Source organism: Ictidomys tridecemlineatus, chromosome 1 (assembly GCF_052094955.1).
Source record: "Ictidomys tridecemlineatus isolate mIctTri1 chromosome 1, mIctTri1.hap1, whole genome shotgun sequence".
Lineage (NCBI taxonomy): Eukaryota > Metazoa > Chordata > Mammalia > Rodentia > Sciuridae > Ictidomys > Ictidomys tridecemlineatus.
This window is the reverse complement of record NC_135477.1, coordinates 178,723,762-178,748,753: the sequence shown is the minus strand read 5'-3', so window position 1 is coordinate 178,748,753 and position 24,992 is coordinate 178,723,762. Positions and strand designations below refer to the sequence as shown.

General features: G+C 45.9%; 1 protein-coding gene across 4 annotated transcripts in view; it reads left to right on the top strand.

Moving 5' to 3' along the window:
• Slit3 (slit guidance ligand 3) overlaps positions 1-24,992 on the top strand; it is a 583,956-nt gene that overhangs the window by 409,053 nt on the left and 149,911 nt on the right. For all 4 annotated transcript variants that reach the window (XM_078052276.1, XM_078052277.1, XM_078052275.1 and 1 more), the window contains exons 6-7: positions 2,774-2,845; positions 22,381-22,452. In XM_078052276.1, coding sequence (XP_077908402.1) covers positions 2,774-2,845; positions 22,381-22,452 — 144 coding nt within the window. The remainder of the gene's footprint in view (positions 1-2,773; positions 2,846-22,380; positions 22,453-24,992) is intronic.

The following is a 24,992-nucleotide window of genomic DNA, read 5'->3' as shown; positions in this document are numbered from 1 at the left end:
ATAGGCTATCAATTGGGCTTTTGTGAATACTCCAATGTTCAGAGCTACGAAGATACAAGAGCTTGGAACTGGAGGAACTGGGTGGCTTTGTTTGCCTGATGAACCGCACGGCAGTGCGTCCCCCTGGTTCTCATAATGAATGGTGCATCTTGAGGGTAAATCTTTGACCCTCGAGACTGGGACATAGTTCCTGTCTGATTTATCTTTGTCTGATTAGAATGAAAGAAGAAAGTCTCAGCTAAAATAAACATCTCCTAAAAAAAAAATTTTAAATTTTAATACATTTCATATGTGCTAAATTAAACTATAAAACATACCCACAGAGTTGGTTACATTACAGCTCAGTTTTCCCCATTACCAGTAAACAACTAGGTGTGCTGCTGAAAATATTAAAACATTGCATATTTAATAATGTTTTCTGTTCTCAGCTTTAAAATGATCAGTGTGCTCTCTAAGATTCTTTGTCCACACCACCTTGTGTCTTGGGCAGAGGACTGACGGCACATTAACTAGTGGATTTTTAGAACTCTGTTCCTCTTTCCCTACTTATTCTCTTTCTACTACTTTGTTTTTTCTCTTCCTTCTATGACTTTCTCTTTTCTCTGAGAGATTCCATTTTTTCCCATGAAAAATTCTGTATATTTAGTCTCCTGTTGGGTTTCTGATGCTCTCAAGAAAAAGAATGGAAACACATCCCATATCCAGCAAATAAATAATGCACCAAGAGCAAGGACCTCTCTGAAACATCAGCACAAAAGCAGATGCACCTCAAACTGCCACTTCTCCGAACCCCAGGCTTCCCAATTTGATGATTTAGATGCTTTTCCACTTAGGCGGACAGTGCCATTTTTGCCGGATTCAGCATGTTCATTGAACAATTTCTGGGAGCCAAAAGCCAACTCCACTGCATTTCTGCTTGGTAAGGTTTGGTGGCCTTGGCATGGGACGGGGGTTGATTCATCGCCTTTAAACTGATGATAGATGTAGAAGCCAGGCAGTAGCATTAGGCTGCCTTAGTAGAACCTCTGCAGAGAATCGGCCGCCCTGGTGCCTCCGGAAATCCACAGAAAGGATGCTACGCAAATCCATCCCGAGAATGGCTCAGGAAGAATTAGAAGCAGGGAGGTCTCAGATTCCTTATGCGTGGGCATCAGCAAGAACCTGGAACACTAGGTAGAGAACTAGTCAACTCAAGCTTCTGCTTCCTGGAGACCCGTCATCTCCTGTGTATCTTTAAATTCTAAATGTCTGAGTCTTGTCTTATGAATACCTATTGGGGCGATGTGAGTCCCACAATATTGTGGCAGAACCTATCTATAACATGCAACATCACTCCGATGGGGTGTGTTTTGCTTGTGTGCATTTGCACAATTGTATATCTGTATAGATTTTCAATGATAAGAGTTTAGTTTTAATTCTTTCTTCCTATGATAACAAATAAGACCTTCCATGAGGATTATCAAATGTAGCTTTGAGGTACGTTCAGCAAGATTTGTATTGGGATAGATTAGTGCAAATTACATATGAAAATTTCAGCTGAAGGAAATCCCTTAATTTGAGAGGTCCTCAGTTTTTCTGAGACAAAAGAAAAAAATGAGCATCCATCAGGAGTTTTTTAGAATAGTGGTACTTTTGTCAGCCTCCAAGTCAGCCACCATGGTGTGCTCTGCAAAGTATAATAGATAATCTGATATTAATAATTGTTTTCTGGATAACATCTATTTGTTGTTTTGGGAGAGGATTAAATGGGTTAGAGATATACATATGATATTAAAATTGGGTGTGGCCATGATAAATATCCTGACTTTATCATCAGATATCCATTTTTTGATTTAGAGAAAATGGCATCTATTTGTTACCCTTCCACTAAAATCCCTCAGTCCCCAACTAGAATGCATATTAGTCAAGGCATCTTTTAAAAACACATTATTTTCATGCGCGTAGGATGGAAAGGGAAATAAAGAAAGGAATCCTGAAAGAGGTGCGTTTAATTCTCCCCAATTTAAACGCAAGTGGTACATCTTTAAGGCAATAACGATATTCTTTTTCTTCTCCATCATGAATGTTTCCATCAATGAATTTCTTTAATGTCGATGATGGGTGATGCAGTTTGAGGGAATCTGTATTTAGTCAGAAAATGCTTCAATAGAATGACCTACCAGATGGGCCCTATAACAATGCACGGAGACATCAAACCACCACAGACATTTGGTGCTTAGAATAATAAAAAGACTATAAAATTAGATTAGTTGAGTCTAATTTGGAATTGGTATATTCCCCATGCACCCGTGCCGCTCTTGGGCAGATAAAGCCTTGAGATTTAGCGCTGTGTCAGAGCAGAAAGACTGCAACTTCCAGTAAAAGGGAGACGAGGGAGAGGGGAAAAAGCATTCTGGGAGGTCGCGGAGGGCAGAGCAGTGACCTCCAATGATTTACAGGCCTTTAGCTTAATGAAATTGTTTCAGTGACATGACGGTAAGAGCTCGTAATGGATTGGATGCCCTAATGTAATGAAATTACTCCCTTCTGCCTAAAAAAAAAAAAAAAATGCGCAATTAATATTTACTGAGACCTGACAGCCTTTGGTGCGCTCGTCTGTGTAGTTCTCTCAGACAGTCAGAGAGGAGAGACGGAGCAGCGTGGCAGACAGGCTGGCTCTGCACGAGCTCCTGGCGGGGACGAGCAGAGCCTGCAAGGGGGTGGAGGGACAGGCGCTCGGTGGCCCTCGGCGCTGCCCCCGCTCAGCTTCACGCTCTCCCTTGCTTTTCCACAGGCAACTGGATAACAATCGCATCAGCTGCATTGAAGATGGAGCCTTCCGAGCGCTGCGCGACCTGGAGATCCTGTGAGTCGGTTTTGCGATCGCTCCTTGTGTGCGTGCGTGTGGTGTGTGCCGGTGCGGGGAGGAGAGAGGGGGAGTGTGTGTGCAGGGGGCTCCGTGTGGCTGCTTTTCTGAATCTTCTGCTGCAGTGCTATTAAAATGGGGAACCGGGAGATCCCTCCGGCTCACCTTGACCAAAGTGCTTGCAGGCAACAGAGTGTGATTTCTCACCTCCCACAAACTGGGGTTCCTACTAATTAAGTCTCAATTGAGTCATTGCACCCCCGATGCTCCCACGGTACTCGTGGCTGCGTGAGACAGATGGGCTAGATGGAGTCACCCCACAGCCCGTTTGAGTCTGTTTGAGTGAGCATATGAGGAGACAGGTTACAGGTCTGGGGCCAATGAGAGAGGGGCTAGCACCAGAGGGTCAGCTGAAATTGCCCAGAATCAGAAAGGGACCTTAGCCCAGGACAGGGCGGATGCCAAACACCTGGTAAAGTCCAGCCATTGCCATCACTCCTGGGATCTCATCTCAGGTTCAAATTCAAACTTTAATCAGTAACCTTAACGCAGCAGGGTGGAAGAGACGAGGGAAGTGTCCCCTCTGTCACTGCATCCTGTGCTTCTTACTAGAAAAAATGTATAGCTGTCTTTCTGTCCTGGATTTTCAAGTGGTTTAACTAAGGAAATCTGATTTTGGGGGGGAAAGTCAGCAAACAGTCATCTTGGGGTCATTCAAACTAAAGTTGGATTGTGTAAGAAAACATTTTGATTGTTCTCACCCATGTCTACACTTCCATCTGTCCCTGACTTGGGAACCTGGAGAGGAGCAATAAAGCATAGTAGAACTGGTGTCAGAAAATGTATGATTCAGTCCCAGTTCTGCCTCTAATTAGCTGTGTGACCTTGGGCAAGTCTCTTCGGCTCTTGAATCCTCAGTTTTCTCATTTGTACAATGCAGTAGTTGGTTGCTCTATCTTGGAGTGACTTACCTTTACAAATTTTGCAAAAAATAATTGTAATGCTACAATTCTAGCCAGTGAGTGCTAAGAGATTAGGATTTGTTGAGCCTCCTTTGAAAATAAAAAAAAAAAAAAAATTACATAGTCACAGGTTACCTGTGTCTGATTCCAGCAGAATGAATGAAAGCCGAATCAGTACATGAATGAATATATTTAAATGTCCCTTTGTACATAAAGGAAAGAGTATAGGTTCTCCCTTCACCTTCCTGTTCACCTGGCCCAGAAGATGCTAGCAATGGTTAGAAAGAGCCCTTCACCCTGTCTGAGAGGAAGGTGATTCCAAGAGGAATCAGAGGGGGAAGGGGCGTGCTGAGGCTGAAAGCTATTGGAAATCAGATGAGAGCTGAGAATTCCCCGTACAGAATACACAGGACCCTCAGCGGGGGAGTTGGGTTGTCATTCCTAAGATGGATGGTCTCTCCTCACCCAAACTCTGACCCCGGAACCAGCAACAAATGCATGTCTGTGAGGGAGAGTGTGCCAGCCCAAATTTAGTAATCTTGGACTTCTCAGGAGGCTGAGACGGATAGGCATGCTTTTCCCTGCCTGCAGAAAAAGCCTTTGTCAAAAGGGCCACTAGGAACTTATCACCTCTCCCCTCCCTTGCCAGAGAGAATGAGAAAGATGAGAAAATTCCTTGGGAAGAGACCAGGAAATGGAAGTCATCAGCTTTCACCAACAGCTATGATGACCTGTCAACCCAGGAGGGTTCTCTGTGCTAGAACGTGTTGCCCCCAAGATGACTGGGGGGAGGGGGCTTCACCCAGGCACATCTGGGTGGGGAATCCTGAAAGTGGTGCAGCTTGGGTCAAGCTTCTTAACCTCTCTGAATCTTCTTCCTCAACTTTGAGGAGTAATGACCTAAGCACTACATAGGAGGGACTCTCTAAATGTTATCCCTTCCACTTTCCAAACTTTCTTTCTGTTCTACCTTCACCCCCATCAAACCCCTACCCAGGACAAAATTAGACAACTCCTCTCAGAAATTTGCTAGAAGAAAAATTTGCACCCAGATACACCAGGTGTTTCTAGGCTAAAACTTAGAGACCCATGACCAAAATAATTATCAAAGTTCTCATTCCCCATCATTGCAAAAAAAAAGCTCACAGGATCTGATTAGTTTATCTTTTCAATTCCAAACAAAGCCAGATCAATAGCTTTGTTTTAAAGATGCTTGCATTTGGCTTCTCATGGCTAAGTACTTAAAATTAATCATAATCAGTTATTCCATGGGTTTTTAATTTCCAGCAGAGGCACATAGCTTTGGAACCATCCGTCTTAATGGCTAGCCACTCTGAAATCAGCTGGGGCTGACATCTCTATTTAAAGAGCTCCCCTGCTCTCCCGGCCCCAGACCTTCCAAGTCTCATCTGCACATTGACATTTTATAATGCTTCTCTGTAATCACAATTTAGGCACCGTAAAGAAATAATAAATAAGAACTTAGGGAGGGCATCACACATTAATTTAATAAATTTTTCAGAGAGAGAGAGATAGAGAGAGAGAGAGAAAACATTCAAATTACCCTATTCACAGAAAGGTCATTTTTAAGTATCTGAAGTTTAAAAGTTTGCAAATTAAGGAGACAAACTCTAATGGTTCAGGTGTGCTTACTCATGGTTAGCCATGGAATGCTCTCCAAATTAACTTAAGGAAAGTTTGCAGATGTTAACTACTAATGGAAATTGTTTCACACATGGTAACCCCATTATTCTGTCCTTCCCGTGGCTGGAAATCACAAAACGTGCTTCCATCGAGGCTGAGGTCAGTTTCACTGGTTCAGTTGAGCTGGAACTTAGGAAATGAGTCTGGGAGGGAACCCCTGGCCGGAAGTGAAATGAACTGGTGCAAGGTTGGAAGGACCATAGGTTGCCCACCTTGCCCAGTGGTAGTGCTCAGCTCAGAGTGTAGAGGACAAGGAAAAGAGCTAACACCTACCTTCCCAGGCAATCAGGAAAGGAAAAACAGGAAAGCACAAGGTGCAATGTCCCAAGGCTTCCATGCCATTGCAGGAGAGGAAGGACGAGGAAAATGAACAGCAAGTGGCTACTAGTGCCACTCCATAGCCAGTGCTTGTGCACTCGCTGTCTCTGTGCAGCCTCATAACCTCATGGAGCTGCCGTTGCCACCCCTCCTCTCACAGAGGAGCTAATCTCTGGGAAGCCGAGCCACTGCTCACCTACTAGGTGGCACAGCCTGTGTAGTTAACCATCGTAGCAACATGACCCAAAGAGGGGACAAAACACTTAAACAGGGCAGGGGGGAAGCTGTCGTGGTGTCTGACTCCCCTGGAGCGTGGTCAGCGTGTGCTGAATGCAGGATGATGACGGTGAACTGGCCTCTAAGAACTGAGCTAGGCAAACTGTCAATGCCCCATGTTGGGGCCTCCCACAAGCCTGCAAACTTGTCTCTGTCATTCCCTTTACCCAGCAAGCAGGTCCCCACACCACAGAAGGTAAATCAGATTTGCAGGGAAAGAAAAAAACCCTGCTTCGTCACTGTTTTACATTATAGTTGCAGAGATAATTTGTCTCACTTCTCATTGCCAGTTGACTTTGACACTTAATATATGGGGACTCTGTTTTCCAGAACCCCCCAAAACACAGCCTTGACTTCATGGCATTTATGATTCTTAACTGAGAGACCGAGGCTTCTGAATCAGACTGCCTTTTGTCACCCAAATTATTGCCCTTTCGTTTCCACCTGTTCTATGCATTTTGTGATTCACATGCTAGGTTTTCTCCAAATCATGCTTATGCTCCATCACATGCGCCAAGACCACCTTCCCAGCATTGCGCAGTCAGGAATCACCAGCCCCTGCCAGCTAGCCAAGGAACAGCCAGGTATTTCAACAGCTACACCAGGCCCATACACCATCATGGGGGAAAAACACTTAAATGGTGAGGGGGAGCATTGGACAAATGAAGCAAAAATGAGAAAATCTGGTTAATGAAATATGTAATTAATTTTTCAATAGTATTGCAGAGGAAGAAAAGGTATTTTTAGATATTATTTCCCAGCTAAATGTAACAAATCAGAACTTCAGAAGATACATTGTCAAAAATGCCAGAGGCGTGATGTCAGGAACATGTCCTAAAAATGCTCCCAGCTCCCCTAAGTGGTCTGCCCTTAACAAGTCACTGGTACCCACTAAATTTCATGTAGATAAAACAGGCCTGTTGATGACAATTGTTTTGAAAATCTCGCCCCCATTTATGTCACCTGACAGTTTTGGAAATTTAGACATCATAATAGCCTGATTCTGGAAGGGCCTTAGGTGTCTCTAGAATGACCTCTTATATTGTTCAGATAAGGCACATAGAGAAGGGCCAGGACTGTACCCTGAGCACCTCACTGGGCTCAGCCGTCTGGCTGACCCTTGTTAGACTTGCCCAAGGTCAACAGCAAGTTGGTTGCAGCAGAGAGACAAGAATCTGGGGCGCCAGACTCCTAACTCCATGTCTTTGCCCACAGTGGATGTCTCCATGCCACCCTGCTGTTCAGAAGGAACCACTGGTTAGACTGGGGATTCCAAGCATAATTTGTCCTTTCAGAATCCACCCACCTTTAAGTTTTTGATACTGTTTCAGAGATTGGTAGGGAGCAAACATTTGTGCAGGACAAAATCAAGGGATGATCCAGCTTTCTGCTCTTTTAATACCAGAGGTTGCAAACCAGACCATAGACCAATGACAGCCCATATTGCACCCACAGATGAGATTGTTTTTTTCTTGTCCTGTAGAGTGTTTTATAAAAATTGAAATTAGCATTTCATATTTAAAACTCGGGATTGCTTACATAAAAATCCAGATTTCCAGTTTCTCTCAAAAACCCCAAAGCACTGGCAACCCTGGGACCACAGTTCCACATTGCAGCAGTCAACCGTGGCTGAGGAGCCCTTGCCCTCCTAAGATGGGGTGTGTGACTCCTCTTTGCCTCTGACCCCTTCTCATTTAAGTTCACTGCCAGCCCAGGGAACCTTGCTTGAGCCTATCCAAGAAGCAAGGACCTGGTGTGCATCCAGCATAGTGGCCAATGAAGCTCCTAGGCCAGCACTTTCCAGAATTATTGAGTGGCCGCACACAGAGAGAGCTGAACAATGGAGTCCAAGACTCCCAAAACTGAGTGAGGACACGCAGAGGCAATAGGAATGTGTCTTGTCTCATTCGTCTGGAAAGTTCTTGTCAAAAGCTAAGGTAGCCTCCAGATTCCCTTTGATTTTTGAAATGGCTGCAATTAGGTTTATGCACAGGAAAATGAGGTGTGCCAAATGTTTATCACAAGAGCTGCCCCTCTGCCCTGCAACAGACCCCTGCATTACCTGGTACACTGAGCATTCCCCACTCAGCCCACCTAGAGAGGAGAGATCCTAGAGTTAAAGCAGTAGTGGAATTAACCAAACTTGTAGGGCAGTTTGGTTGTATTTCAACCATGCCTACATGGGTACATGACACTGCCAAACCCTGAGTACACAGGCAGACACAGAAAAATAAGTGGAGAAGAAAGCCCTTTTCTGATATGAGAAGAGGGCATTAAAAATAAATTGACAACAGTGCTGCTGCCCAGACGAGGTGGCTAACTCTCATGATGGAGTCCTGGATGAGCGGTGCTCAGCAGTAGGTCATAGGACATTTAGGAAGTCGGTCCAGGTCAGAGTTTAATGCAAATGGTGATTCATCTTCCATTTCAACCAATCTTCTTCTGAGTATAGACCCAGATCCTCTAATTAACAAAAAATAATGATAATGTGATGATAATATATCACAATGAAGTGATGTAGTGATGTTAGTATAGTCATCAATAGCATTCCCTCCTCCAGGTATGAACCTCCACTACTTTTGAGCACCTACCTTCACGTCTGAGCATCCTCCAGACATTGTGATAAGACTTTAGAGGGCAGCATCTTATCTAAATCCTCATCATAATGTCACAAGGTAGATTCTATTAATCTCACTTTACCAGTAAGGTCTAGACTGAAGCTCAGAGAAATTGAATAACTTGCCCAGGGTCACACTTGCAGATTGAAGGGACTCTTCTTCCGATACTCAAATTCAGTTCTGCCTGAAATCTGAGCCCTTACACTTTATGCTGCTACCAAAAAAAGAAAAAAGAAAAAAAAGAAAAGAAAAGAAAGAAAGAAAGAAAGAAAGAAAGAAAGAAAGAAAGAAAGAAAGAAAGAAAGAAAGAAAAATACACCCCAGAACATGCATGCCATAGAACTAAGTATATGTGTTCGTGAGGTCACTGGCTGTAGGGAACGCCCAGAATAATTCAGGTCCATGGTTTTTCTTTTCTTTTCTTTTTTCTGGGTGCCAGGGATTGAGCTCAGGGGCACTCGGACTCTGAGTCACATCCCCAACCCTGTTTTGTATTTTATTTAGAGACAGGGTCTCACTGAGTTGCTCAGTGCCTCGCTTTTGCTGAGGATGGCTTTGAATATACAATCCTTCCTTCTGCCTCAGCCTCCTGAGCTGCTGGGATTGCGGTGTGCACCACCGCACCAGGCCCGCGGTTTTTCTTTTTGGAAAGTTATGGTTAGGAGGCTTAGATCTAAACTTAAAATTCGGCTTACCAGCTAATGCTGGTAACCCCCTCTCCCCCCGAGGCAGGCAGATGTACAGCTCAGTTGAACTTTGGATGTTAGCCTGCTCCCACAGAACTGGAAGCCAGTCCAGCACCAGCAGACTTGATGTTCAGGGTTTATTTCCTTATTGAATAATGGAAACACTTACCCTCAGGTCAGGCGTGTGGATTAAAGGAGATTCCATCGGGCAGTGCCCACAGCCAGTGCCCACTCAGGACACCTGTGGGGTTTGAAGTTGCTAAATACTCTGTAATACATTGCCATCTCCAGCATCTCATGAAGCCTGGCACATAGTAGGTAGTCAGTTAAAGCACGTAGCACCAGCTCAAGATCAAAGTAATTGACTTCACGGAAGCCCACCCTGCCCCAGTCCCTCTAGATCCTCTGTTATGTCTCAGCCCTGAGCAAAATTAAGATTGTGGTCCTCCCAGAGCTATTTTAAATGTTGAACAATGCAGTGTGAAACTGCTACCGTGCATCCTTCACATTATCTTTGATTTTGTATTTCTCCAGATAAATGGGTTTTTTTCTTTTTCTTTTCCTTTTAATAATGAATGAAATCAGAGCAACAGTGAAAATTGGTGTATTCTAACAGACAAGATTCATTTTCATTTATTTACCAAATGTTTCATTCATCTGATTTTCTCCAGGAGCTGCAAATATTTTATTGGTTTTAACAGTCTTCAGAATTAGAGTGTTTAGTCATGAAATAGTTTTGAATATAGAACTGTCATTGCTTAATGAAAATCTTAAAATATCCCTGAATACAAATTTTTGTTGATGGTGGTACTTTGCTGCAAATTGTGATTTGTTCAGACAACAGGATTAAATTGCACTTTGTAGAAAACACCTTCCATTCAGCCCCAGAGAGTCAGGACAGGGGCTGGGTTTACACGACACAGCCTTGTGCTCACAACACACCAGAGTCACCCACTCTGGGTTTGATGATAGTTATGCTCTTGAAATGACTAGCTGAGTTTTTAGAACAGCAGCTTAAGGAAAAAGTAAAAATTACTTTGAAATCTGAAACCATTTTTTTTCCATTTAAATAAGCAGAACTTGAAAGTATCTTTAGTCTGGGGATATCTTATGATTTCTTGTCCCTGTTAACCAAAGGTGGGTTTAGTCTCTGAGGTTGAAAATGTATTGGTGTACCTTCCTGGGGAAGAGGGTGTGGCAGAGATCACCAAACTGTTCTTCAGCATCAGCAAGAAAGGGTCTAGAATCAATGAACCTCCCCCTAACTTCTCCTTTGTAGGGTACCTAAAGGAGTCAGGTTGTGGGGGCCTTGCTGCCAGGGACTGCAGATCTCAGTCCCCCATCTCTGGGCTAAAATTCTGACTTGACCAACTTGGTTTGGGAGCAGCATTTTGGTTTGGTTTGTCCCAGTGAAAACTCAAAAAATTGCTCTGTATCTTTGTAAAAAAAGATTTCCAAGAGTTTTCTCTTGGGGTCGAGCAGGGGAGGCAGTGGGAAATGCTAAAGCCACCAAAAGTACAGATTGGCCATTCACTGTGAGAGGTGGGACTGGACTGTCAGGAAGGGCCCCTGCCCCATGCTCAGCTCTGCTCTTCCCCCATCCCCTCGGCAGCCAGCAGGGGCTCTGGAGACAGGAGTTTGTGTGTGTTGCCTGAATGTCTCCCCCTGATCAGCTCTCATCTCTTGGCACTCAGGGTTCTCTAAGCCTAGGAGCCATGTTCCCTTGAATAGCCAAACCTGCCCACTGTGGCCGCTGCCATCTTCTCCCAGGAAGCTCAAGACCCGAGGGCTCAGCTTACCTGAGGCAGAACTGGGTCCTGAAAGCCAGGATTTTGAAACTCAAGTAGGAAATTGGCTTCCTTCTTCCAATTTGCTTTACGGAAGGAAGGATGGCAGGTGATGGAGATTCGGAGCTGGGGAGCCGTGGAGAGGCATTCCTGATTTTCCCTGATTTTCCATTTCCTATTTTTGAACTAAGAAAGGAGTCCTGAAGGGGAGGAGGCAGAACAAAGGGAAGTGATACCACTTCTCCTTGGTCATATTTGGACTCTTCAGGCTTATCACAGAAAGCTCTAGGGTCCATTTCCTTTTGTCTTCTAATTAAATCATAGGACCCCAACAGCTGGTCCATGTTAGAGTAAATAAAACCTGATAATATGAGGTTTTACCTTTATTTTGTGGTCCTTCCAGTGTTTAAAAAATAATAATAAAACTATTGCCAACATTAAAAATTCATGTTATTTTATATAAAAGTAGAAGTTCAACTTCCATTGAATATCTAGAAACTGTGACAACCCTGGCCTGCCTGTCCAGCAGGACCATCCAGTAGAACTTTCTATGATAAGGAGCTGTTTATCTGTGCTGTCTAGTGTGGTGGCTGCCAGCCATATGTAACTCGGGCACTTGAGGTGGGGCACAAGTAATTCAGAGATTGAATTTTTAAAAATCTTATTTAATTTTAATTCATCTGAATTTAAATTGCCACATTTAGCTCACAGCTATTTCATTGGACAATACAGGTTTCGGACAGAGTGGCTGCCAGTGCACCCTTTGGACAGGGCATGCCCTCTGCAAACCTCCATAGTTCTTACCAAGCCTGTTCCTGTTTGCCCTGCTCCACACCTCTCCAGCCATTAGACATTTATTAAGAGCAGAAAGTTTAAACAGAGTGCTTTCTAAAAGTAAATGCACTGAAATATCTGCCACTCTCCTCATCCTCCTCTCTGCGCCTTCCTCTATCTTAATTTATACATCTAGATTTACCCACAAAAGATTCACTTTCATTGAAACCCAGGATTATCATCATCAAAACCATTTCCCACCAAAGCCAAGTCCTTTCTGCATGAATTAATTTCCTGATCTCCACGATTCCCTCCACTCAGCCTTGCAAATGACTTCCACAAAGTCAACTGGGTGGGAACATCACTCCAGTGGCTGGACTTGTCTCCACAGACAGCTAGAAATGTGGCCATCAGTTAAGGAAGCAAGCCCTCTGACCCCTGCAAGCTGAGCCAGGTAGCTGTAGACAGAGAGAAAGAAATCTGCACAACTATTTTCACATGCTGCACAGTGGGGGCTGGTTGCAACTTGGAGAGTTTGGCCAGCTGTCCTTCCTTTGTGCAAAGCTGGGAAAATCTGGACATCCATGACCACTTTCCCTGGCATTTGGAAAACTGCTCCCAATTCAATAATACCAATGTAGTCAGCACCAACCCTGCTGGACTTGGAGAGTGGAACTGTGAACTAGGAAGACCTGAGGTCACGTGATTCCACCACTTCATTTTAAAAGAAAGAAACTCCCCAGAAAAGTTCAGTGACTTGCCCGTAACCATAGGAAAATTTCATGGAAGACCCAGGCCAGAAAACAGGCCTCTCAGCTCTTTATCTAGCAGCATTCACTGCTGCCTGACTGTCCTCTGTATTACAGACAGGAAACAAAAATTAGTGAGGCCAGGCTTTATGTCCTGTCTGTGCCAGCGGCCCTTAATCCCCAGTGTTTTGCCAAAGGGAACATTTTGCATTCAACTTGAGGACAGCATCCTGCATTTATAAGGCCTTCCGGGTATGTGGCCCAGCCTGGGGGATGACCACCCAGTGCCCTAACAGGTTACTGCTCAGTCCGAGGTCAACTTGGAGAAGGAAGACCACACCATGGAATCCAAACTAGAGACCCCGTAAGTAAGTCCTGTTTACGAGTCCTGCTGGGCCAAGGTACAAATGTCACCCAGCTCCCTGTGAGAGTACCTCCCTTGCAAGTGTCAGAGGGTAAAGCAAGACCTCTCTGGCATCTCAGCCAAGAGCAGAAGCTGCAGACACCACCCTGTGCAGGTTTTCTGCCGAAGTTCTGTGGGGCTCTGTTCCCAACCTGCCTGGAGTGACAGTCTTCCTTCATACACAGACACTTTCTCCAGGCCCTTTGTCACCAAGGGATGATAGTTCAGGGGAAAACGGTGGGATGATTGTTGATTATTTAAAGATAGTGGATTGGAATAGTGGGTTCCTGAAGTGCATCTCAGCTGGCAGTGGCTTTCAGGACCCGCAGTGCCAAAGGAAGGCTTTAGCCACACTTTACCAGCATGCCACCGAAACGCTCTCATTATCTTAACAGATTTAACTTTGGGATTCAAATTGCTAGTTCTTTTGGTTCAGGCCATAAAAATGTACCTGCAAGCCAAACCCAGCCTCCAGGCGGTTCACCTGTGGGTTTTGTTTTTTAAAGTGATTTAGTTTCCAATATTAAAAAACCAGGAGACTTCCTATGAAATTCTAGACGTCTCACTTTCTCCTTGTGGGGTGGGGCAGGAAGAGCTGGCTACACTGCACCCACGTTCCAGCTTAGCACAGTTTCTAGGAATGAGAAGTGACTGGTCCATTGAGGAAGGCTGTCTACTAGGTTCCTACACAGCCCACTTATGTGACAAGCCTCCCTTTGTAGACAGCTGAGCCCATGCCCCTGCATCAGCCCAGAAGGCTATTCTTAGTGGAAATTTATTTTTCTCAAAAGATGCCAAAAACATGACCCTTCATGTTTTGAAACTCACCAGACCAATTCAGTAAATCTTTATCATGCCAGACACTGGGCCAGGCTCTGCCTAAACGAAGCACAACCTGGTCTTCTGCCCTGTCCCAATAGCGCTGCATTGGTGGGCGCCAGGCGTGCATGTCAGGGAGTGTTCAAAAGCTCCACCCTCCTTCCTCGCTTACCAGGCAAGGCACCCAGGGATCGAGAGGGATATTGTCTGTTTTTTTCCCTTCTTAACTACAGACTCACCTGTCCAGTTGGAGGCCACTCTTTCCTCCTCGACCCACTGTGGGTATCTTGGCGAGCTGGAGCTACCTGGTTTCCAATAATTCAGTAGACAAGATTGCCGAGGCTCCTACCCTGTAGACGGTGAAAAAGAATTGCAGGATCCAGGCCCCTCCTTCACGTTGGCGTGGGACGACACTTGAACGGTGGAGTCACCACTAGGCACTCTGTGTGACCGTCTCAGTGGATAAGGACTTCTCCCCAATCAGGGCTCCAGAAACACAGGCGCATGGTAAATGATTATGCAGTCGAGGGTCGGAGCCATGTGGGAGTTGAGGATTCATCTTCCTCTTTTGATCTTCCATTTTATACACTTTTTAGAAGCATCTTTTCTCTCTCTCTCCTTCAACACCAAGGCTCTGCTCAGTGGGTGGAGACGGGTTTGTGCCTGTCATAATGTGAATATATAATGAAGGAAGAGCGGAAGACAAGTCCTTTTGTTAAGGAATCTGTAGCATCAAAGGCCCACATCAGCAGCTGATTGTTTTTATTTATTTCTGTAGGTTTTACATGACACCTGGAGGCCATTTAAAACGTTACTTGGCCGTGAGAGCTGTGTGTTTAAAAATAATGCTCACCCGGTGCCAAATCACTTTAGAGTCGGGAACAAATATTGAGACAAAAACCCCAGCTGTTATTGCTTTGGCTGCTAATTTGAGGTGTCACACGAGAGCCCGACTGCTATCCGTCAGTGAGCAAGGCCCCTCGCGAGGTCGTTATGTTTCCTAACAGTTGAAAGCGATGGCTCATCAGCGTGGCATTGGTTGTTTTCATTATGTGCCCACACGATGGTTATGAGCTTTAATTTAAATGACCCATGGGGACATCAAGGAACTCGAAATGTGCAGCACCCAGGACCCTTCAGGAGGGAGAGCAGGTGACAGATGGGTGAGAGGTGGCTTCCCACTCTCATTTCTCCTGCCTCCCTCCTGTTCCTCCTGCCCCACCCGCCCCCAGGGACCCCTTTCGCCCACTCTAAACAGCCAACAATGGACTTTGCTTAAAGAACAGATCTGGTTCTTGGTTCTTCAGCATATTCTTAAAAATCCCACCGACCCATCCAACAGCAAGGGCCATGGGGGCTTCGGGAAACACCAACTAGTTGGCAAACCTTGACTTTCTAAGGCTTTGAGACACAGTTATCCTTCCTTCTGTGTGGCCTCTACCACCATCCTCATTGCCCAAGCTGAGTCTTCTGCTCCTGGCACAGGATGGAGTTGTGTGATGTCATTGTCTCCAAGCAGGCTGGGCATCAAGCCCAATGCCCCCACACCCACATGGTTCGTGAGATTGGTTGGGTGAAGTCTGCCTAAAGGTATTTCTATAAGAGGCAGGTTTTTGTTGTTGTTTGGGGGTTTTTGTTTGTTTTTTTTGGTACCAGGGATTAAACCCAGGGGCACTCGACCACTGAGCCACATTCCCAGCCCTATTTTGTATTTTATTTAGAGACAGGGTCTCACTGAGTTGCTTGGTATCTCGCATTTGCTGAGACTGGCTTTGAACACAAAATCTCCCTGCTTCAACCTCCTAAGCCACTAGGATTACAGGTGTGTGCTCCTGTGCCTAGCTATAAAAGGCAGTTTATATAATGCTTAATAATATAAGTCCTGGTATTACATCTCCCAGGTTTGAATATTGTCTCATAACTCTATAGCAGTGTGAGCTAAGCAGAATTCATTGATCTTGCTGGGCTTCCAAAAGGAAATAACAATAGAATCTCAGGGTTATAGAGAGAATTAAATGAGATAATGTGTGGAAAGTGCCCAGCCATGCTGGCACCTAAGAGAAATTTCATTTCTCTTGTCCTGTCTGAGCCAAGCAAGAAGTAGGGGCAGCAGGGAACCCCTCCTCCCCATTTAGGTTCATACACTGCTGGCCCCCCTCCATTTCTCCTCCCCGGATGCCAGCAGTTAGATACTGCCCGCCAGGCCAGGCCCTCTCTACCCTCAGCTGCTCTTCAGGAAGGACTCTGCCTACTTCAGTGTGTCCTCTCCTCTGAATCGAATATAGGAACTCTTGGAGGTGATTCTGCCTCTCAAGGTTGGAGTGTTGGCTTTGGACACTCACCTGTGTAATGACAAGTGGGAACATGACCAAGCTCACTTGAAAAAGAAATCCTATTGCCATGGCTGCTGATGACTCACAGAGTCTTCTTGGGGACCATCAAGAAGGGAGCAACCTTGCCTATCTAGCCGTGGGGAGAATTCACCCTGTCTGAGACAGGGAATGAAGAGTTTCTCACCTGAGGAGCCTGGGTCCTCACTGTGTGGGGGAAGAGGCGGGTTTCCAAGAGTACCTAGGGGGGTTGGCACACTGGGAGGCTACAGTGGCAACCATGGCAGATGCTTGCTTTTGCAATTATGTGATACATGCTCGCAGATAATACTGTTGCATTAGAGCCAATTACATGGTGTTATGGACACACAACACGCAGATTACACCCAGAGCCAAGAAAGCACAGTGATAAAGTGGTGGCCTAATCAGGGAAGACAGAGGGAAATGTCAGCCTCATTAAGGTTGCCAGGGTGGCATGGCTAGAGCTGGTCGCAGCCTCTCCAGATGCAAGATGGCTGTCTCAAGTGATGCAAGAGAAGCGCACCTTGGCACTCAGCAGAGAGCAGTGGGGACAGGGAAAGAAGCCATGTTGAAGCTCTGCAGGGTGGTTCCAGCCACCTCTTTTAAGGACTGCCCGCCACCTCAGAACTCCAGCCTCTTCCTGAGTGGGAAGATACTGTGCCACTATCAACAAGAAGGCCTTGGGACCCAGTGCAGCAGGGGCACCCTCCTGCTCTCCTTTGCACTTTTGGAAAGATTCTTTTCTCAGCATTTTTCTAGGTCTGTGCATGAGGGTCCTCTGGGTGGCCATTAAAACACACAGGGCTGGGGCATTCTGATGCAGGGGCCTGGGTGGGGCCTAGCAAGGCCTCTCTGATATAAAGGTGAAGCTTGGCACACCACTGCCCAAGTTCACTCCACACCCAACCTGGCATAGATTCACAGGCCCTATCTCTTGTACCAGTTCTGACTCTATCCTGGTATCGAAGGTTGGGCATGGTGGGAGCCTGGGGTGGTGGCCCAGGTGTGGATTTTAGAGTCTGACAGCTTGCGTTTGAAACCCAGCTTTCCTACTTGCCACATGAGGTTTCCTGAAAATATGTTTTTGTTTTTGTTTTCTTGTTGATTTTAAGTTTTGAAAGACTCTGTTGGCATCTGCTCATCTCTCAGAACAGTTACGACTGGTCACATGTCACACTTACTCCCTGGCAAAGGCAGAACTTGAACAGTCCAGTTCTAGAGCAGCCAAGGGCTAACCAACATTTTCTATATAAAGTCAGAGAGTAAATGTTTCAGGCTTTGCTGGCCATACGGTTTCTGCCGTAACTACTCAGCCATTGTCACACAAGAGCTACGACAGACAGCATGGAAATAAATGGGTAAAACTTTATTGACAATTACAGGCTACATGGCCTGGGGTCTGGTCTGTGGGCAGCACGTACCCGGTCCCTGGAGATGACCATTATCTGCACCGCTGCCTTGTGCACTCACCATGGCTGGGATCCCTTGTCTTGCCCTGGCACCCAGGTGAGCAGTGAGCAACAAGAACCAGAGCCAGCTCTTCCCTGACACAAACGTTGAATCTGTGCACTCCAGGAGCAGAGATAAGTACACTAACCCTCAGTGGCCTAGGAAAAAATATTGGTCCAGCCTTTCTAGTGCTCACCACCAAGAAAGAATGGATGCATTGCTAGGAGTGGCATTGTCCTAATGGATCGTTTTAATATGGGAAATAATCACTTTGTACGTTAGTTATGTATATTCCAATCATGATAAAGCAAAGGGCAACTGGACAGTATAACAGTCAAATTTAGCCTCAATATAAATGTGTATTTATAAACAGCAGGAAATTTATAAGACAGAAATAAGAGGTAGGTATACTATCTTTTCCACCACACAGGGAGGAGAATTGACTTTATTTCTAGTTAATGCTGAAATGCACATTCAGTACCTTTCAAAGATACAAAAATACTGGACAGTCCTGAAATTTACAGAATTAATTTGACCCTGAACTTGTACTTGAAACCTGATGGAAAATGCTGAATGAAGAGTATTTACTTAGGATAAATCTGCCAACTACTGCCTGGATAATTGGGGAGGGAGGCATATTTTCTCAAAATATGTCCAGATGAGAAGAATGAGGTCAAAGGAAGACTCTGAAACTGGAAAAGCTCCTCCGGAGGATGGAGGTAGATAAGATGAGGTGATGAGGTGACCCCTAACTTAGCATGGACCAGGGATCCAATGGAGAGGTGGGATAGTGTCACTGTTGGAACAAACCTTTTTTCTATTTGCTAATTCCCAACAAGGTTTATAAACTGAGAGGCAACAGAACAGTTTGTTCAGGTGTTTCCATTCCCATGTGAGTATGACAGGAAAGATCTGGATGGAGTGGCAGGCTTATCCTAGAACAGGAGACAGTGGGTATATCAGGGAGAAATATGTAGAGAACCTTAGCCTCAAATTTGCTCATCTTTAAAATGGGGAGAATCAGCCGACTATAAGTATCAAATTAGACCAATGTGAAACTATGTTATAAAGTACAGGACTGAACCAGCCCAAGTCACCAGAATCATTATTGATGATCATTGAGAGTCCACGGGGGCACTGCTGTGTACTAAGTGCTTTATATATTCTTTTGCAAGGGTTTTGTGGTCAAAACCCTTTTTGGGTTTTGGGTAATGGGTCCCAAATATGTCCACATCTCATTCCTGGGACCTATGAACGTTATGTTCAATGGCAAAAGGGACCTTGCAGATGTGACTAAAATTAAGGCTCCTGAGAGGTAAGATTATCCGGGAGGCTATAAATGCAATCACCAAAGTCTTTATAAGATGGGGCAGGAGATCATAACAAGTTCACTGGAGGATGGAGTGACCCCGAAGAGTCATGGTCCAGGGTATGAGTGACCTCTACAAGCTGCAAAAGGCAAGGAAACTGAGGCTTCTCCCTGATGCCACTGGAAGAAACAGCCCCAAGAACCCACTTGGGACAATGACCTCCAGGTTGTAAGACTTTAAACTTAAGCCACTAAATTCATGGTCCTCTGTTACAGCAGTGAGAGGAGACAGATACAGACCTTGCTCCTGGAGTCAGACTGGCTTGAATTTAAATCTTGGCTACACTACCTGTTTCATTCTTCATTCATGGAATGGAGATATAAGAATTCCCTCCTTGCGGGGTGATCAGAGGAATTGAATGAGATGGGGTGGTGGAGCTCCTTTAGCCAGAGCCCATCTATAATATACAAAAAGCTCTCTGTTAATGTTGGTAACTATTAATATCATCTCACTTAATCACCACAAAAGCGCTCTGAGGTCAGGGTTATCATCATCTCCCTGTTACAAGGAGGAAACTTTGGTGAAGAGAGTGACCATGATGACATAGGCTGTAAGTGGCAGAGTCAGAATCTAAACCAAGGCCCATGCTCAGAACTCTGCACTGGGGATATGACAGTTCCTCTGCTGAATGCCAGCTGCTCAGGCACAAAACCACAAAGAGTACAATGCTCTCTTCATGAGCAAAAGCTTCCAGGGGCTAGAAATAAAATAAATCTATTTCTTAGGGAAACAGAAGCTGTAGCTGCAAGAGAGATCCGTGTCTAAGAGGATAGCCACCCTCTGACATCTCTGGGTTGGCCAGCCCCAAGCTGCAAATCATGAAAGTCTGAATACTGTGTTTAGTCATTTTGGTTCTGGAATAATTGCTATTATCGTAAATGTTTTATGGCTCTCATTATGGCTCACATTTAAATATCAGTGTAGTAATACATTAATAAGTCATCACTGCCAGACCACTGCCAGACGCAGTTCAGTCGAAGCCCATGTATAATTGTACCATGTATTCAGTTCATTAGGGCTGGGCTGCGAACTCCCCCTGATGATAAGCAACATGGTCCAGAAGAAGCCCTGTCTCTTCAAAGGCTTCCTATTCCTTGCCTTTGAGAGACAAGGAGATGCTCAGATTTTTGTCTGGTAGTCAGTCAACAAACCTATCTAAGTATTGCCCAAGTGTGGAGGCTAGAACTCTGATGTGGACAGAGAAGAAATGAGAGCCTCCGATCTGCCCTGGAGGCCTTCCTAATCCTATGCGGCAGAGTCTGGTCTGATGGGAGTGATGAATATCTCTGCACTGTCTGATGAGATAAGGTTTCCCGAGTGCACAGAGACAGGATGGATGTCCCTTCCCCCCACCCACACACACAGAAAAGATGAGCCACACAAACAAAACAGCTAAGTAGTTTCAACTTCATAAAAGGCAACTCTCTGCACAGGCGGAGTAGCACAGTCACAGAATAGGCAGAAGCAAGCCATGTAAATTAGGTCCGCCTGTTCCTCTTACCATCCTGCATCCTAACACAGGGACAGACATGTGGTAGGTGCACAGTGAACAATGAGGGAGGGTCAGGAATCAAGTGCTATGCCTCTGGGTAAGCAGACCCTCTGAGTCTCATTGGCCAAGCAAATGACAAGTAGACCAGGTGGGTTAGAGGAACCATCTGAGGTGGGGGCATGTGAGTATTGGAATCCTGCTCTAAACTACAGTCATTAGGAGCTAAAGAAAGAATCTGTGCAGGGACCCATGGGTGGGTGGGGTGAGCATGGGGGCTATTATGTGCTCAGTGGAGCTCTGTTTCTATTTCTGTAGAGGTTGGGGGAGGGGATAGAAATGACCAGGACAGGACTAGATTCTCCCCACTCTTTTAGTAACAGTGGCGTGTTCACTGAGCACATACTATATGCTGAGCCTTTCCCAGTCTGTAAGTGCCTGCCTCCTTCCACAGATGAAGAATTTGTAGATAAGTGATGTTACTAACTTGCCCAAGACTGCACTACCTAGGGAATGGCCAGACTCAATTTGAACCACGTCTGAGCCAGGCCTTGGGGCTATAAGTCATGCACAACATAGAAAATACCCCACCTTTAGAGAGCTTATGCTTGTAGAGGGCATTTAGGGGGAAGATGTTATGTTTACCAAGTGGCCAGTGCAGAAGTCATATAACCAATGAAACTTCCAAAGGAAGGCCCCCTTCCTGGGCCAGTGGGGACCTGTGTGGGCCCAAGAAAGGATGAGAGGAGTTGGGCTGATGAGAAAAGATGTGGCCCTGGAGAGAAAGAAAAAGGGAGGGCACAGGAGCAGGTGGCCACCATGATGGTGGTGAGGGGTGTGTCCAACTTTTGCTTTCAGGTGCAACGAGGCAGGTGGGGGGCCCATGGATTGTGGCCTCTCTATTAAGGGAGTCCCTGAGTGCGCGACCTGAGATGGCCCCTGCTGCTAAGTGCTGCAGGCCTCTGCCCATGGCCTCCTTGGCTGCCCTGTTCCCCTGGGCTTCGTAATAGTTCCCTAGACGGGTAAGGCTGGCAGTGCTCGCCTGTAGCCCGACTTCATTCCTCAGCAGTCCCACTCTGTCCCTCCTCACACCTTTCCTTGTGCAGAAGTCCTGGTCACTGTAGGAGCCCCATCTGTGATCATGAGCAAGATGGAGGCAAGTCATATGTCCCCATGGAGCTTACCAATGCACTTGAGATGAGATATGCTTGCAGATGCCTGGGAAGTGCAGGAAAACCTGTTCCTGTGGCCTCATGTGTGAATAGATGGAATGTGGACCCAGCAAGGAACAGAGCAGGAGAGGGCAGGGTTCAGCCACCTGCAGCGCTAGCAGCTAGGGTGAGGTTGCTGGAGGTTACTCACTTCTCTGTGCCCCTTAGCCTTCGACGACACCAGCATAACGTCCACTGCTGTGGGTCTGTGCGTTATAGGCAAAATGCCAGGCATCTGTTTCCTTCTCTCTAAAAGAGGACATGCAACTGGCTGGATCCTTAGAGGAATTAGGGCTGTCCCAATGAAGTGCTCAGCACACAGTAGGATCAGGAAAGGGTGTCATTGCTCACAGTGGACAAGCCAGTGCTGTAGGAGAACAGCAGGAGGAACCTGGGGAATAAGGAAGTCAGAGGAGTCTCTCATCAGCCAGAGATCTGTCCCTTGTCTCCAGCTGCCCTGATGATTGGCTGGTGGCTGTTGACTGTTGGTCCCTGCCCCGCCTTCTGTGACATTTCAATGCCCCCATCTTGCTCCTCATTGACCTCTTCCTTTCCCTGTGTCTCCACAGCACCCTCAATAACAACAACATTAGCCGCATCCTGGTCACGAGCTTCAACCACATGCCGAAGATCCGGACTCTGTGAGTACAGGCCCCAGGTCCCCGCTCCTCGCCTGCCTGTCCCCTACCTACTGCCAAAGCTCAGCTCTCTAGTTGCCGATGACACCTGTCAGCTAGCCCAGGCAGACAGTCCCTATATTCCAATGTGTCCTGCTATTTACTAAGGGGTGAGATGGTGAGGGAGGATGGATACAGGGAAGGGTCACGGTGTCACCCATGACTCTGAACCACCATTCTGCACCAGACAGACTCATTTCTGTCATCTTGAGCCTGTGGGAATTCTCCCTGTACTGTGCTTGTTCTGTTTTCTCACCTTGATTTTAAAAAGTTGTTAATTGTCCTTTGTCATAGAACATGCAGAACGGTGATGTCATGATTCACATTGCTTAGCTAATGTCATGTGCCATGAACAGTTCTGTTGTATTGCCAATGGCTGTTTTCCCCTCTGGGAATGGTGGAAGAGAAGGAGTCTTTGTCCCTTCTCTCTATCCCACCCCAAGAAAGACCCTACCCACTGCATCCCCCAGCTTACCTGCTCCCTGGATGATAATCTGATACTGAGATGCACTGACTTGGTCCTTTATTTTTAAGACCTTGCATAGGGTTAAGCCTTCCAGAATGTGCATGCAAAGCAAATCTCCCCTGTGATGTCCAGAACTGAGAGAGGTTCTAGAGGCTGAATTATGTGGAAGTTCCCCTCAACTCTCAGCCAGAAATCCCTTCATAGGTTTCTCTGCAGATGGGCTCGGTTGCCCTTTCAAAGAGCTTCATGCTTAGTGCTTGCTCTGTGTTGGTGGAGGCTCAGTGGTGCTTGCTTGGCAGCCTCAGGGGAAAGCCAGCTCCTGGGAGCTTTCAGCCAGTGCATCTGGGGCCAAGGCAAAGCGCTAGAATTCCTCCTCTATAAACAGGGGCAATGATGAGGATTGGGTGGCTTTACATATGCATAGCACCTGGCATATGCTAGAGAGTAAATGATATAAATGATAGCATTAGCATCATATTATTTATCCAGACATCTAGAACATTCCAAACAACCAGCTTATCTATGCTTATCTATGACCCCAAGCATCATGGAATACATGAGATTCATAGAATGGGGTCCTTTGGAATAGCAGCATCAGCAACCTGAAACTTGTTACAGAAGCAGATCTCCAGGCCCCACCCCAGACCTGTGGGAAGATCCCACAGTGTGTTTTAACAAGCCCCCCCCCCAAGAGATTTTCACGCTCTATATCGTGAGAGCCATGAGAATGTTCATGAGAACGTGATCTCACCTCAGGTGAGGACGAAGCAAAGGCCAGTGGGGCACTTTACAAGGAAGCAGAGCAGAGCCCCTCAGAAGGGGACAGGATTTGGAGTCAGGCTGACCTGGGTGGAAATGCAAGCTCTGCCACTTCCTCTCTGTGCTTCAAGGAAAGTGGGTTAATAAATGCTCACCTCATTGTCATTATGAGAGTGAAATACACTTTAACACGTGAAGGGTCTGGTGCATGGTGTGCACGCACAAATACTAGTTATTGTAAAGAACACAACAATTTGAGGTCAGCTCCATCTTTTCTCTCCAAATTCTTCCCTTAATCACACAATAGCATAACTCAGCCAGGAAAATTTGTCCTTTTCCCAACCCCTTAAAATGGGATGGTACATTCATAGAATTTTAAGGAGAAGCCAGTTGGTCTTCAAAGATCTCTTCAAAGTCCCCTGCAAACCACAATTGAGCGGGGGAAATGTGTAGCCCAGGGCTCCCAGGCAAGGAGCCAAAAGTGAATCTCCGGACACTGGGCCTGCGTCACCTCAGACAAGTAGGTGCATGGAAGAAAAATGACTCTCACCTGCAGAAAGCAGCAGCCCAGCTCCTGGGGAGTCTTCCTCTGTGATTTATACTTTCCATCTTTGTGATTTTCAGTTGAGGAGCAGCAATAATGGGAGTTTGCTGGTTCCATGGGAGTTGGGGCAGGTGGTTAGGCTTGGACCTTAGGTACTTGTTTAGGGTGCACTGGGAGGAGGCAGGGGAGGGACAGTTTTATCTCCTTGTTTCTGTTGTCATTCTTCTTCATAGTCCTGAACATTTGTCTCTGAGTTCAGATCAATCAATCAATCTTGTCTGCTCTCTTTGCTTCCTGCCTGCTGCCATTTTCTCTTTAGTTTAATTTCAGAGATGGCTCTGTATAGAACTCCCTGGAGATGAGCTGACTAATCCCCCTTCACTGTAATTAAAGAGTTGGGGGGTGGGGCTGGTGATGGTGGAGGAGGGAGGAGGAGAGAGGAAGGAAGTCATAAATGGGATTTCCAAAGGAAAGCTTTTATATTGAATTCAGAAAGCCACATTTTATAGAAAATGAACACTGACCCTCTCTAAAAGGATTTGCTGGAAATTTAATTTAGCGTCTGTGGCTAAAAGGCACCTTTTGTAAATTGGTATTTGTATTCATTCACCTTATGTTCTGCAAAGGTGGTCTCATCAACATGGAATATGACGTGCCCATTGGTAAAAGGCTACAGAATGGCGTGTAGGAAGCACCTAGTCTCCTGGATGCCTTGGCATCTGAAGAAGAAATCGT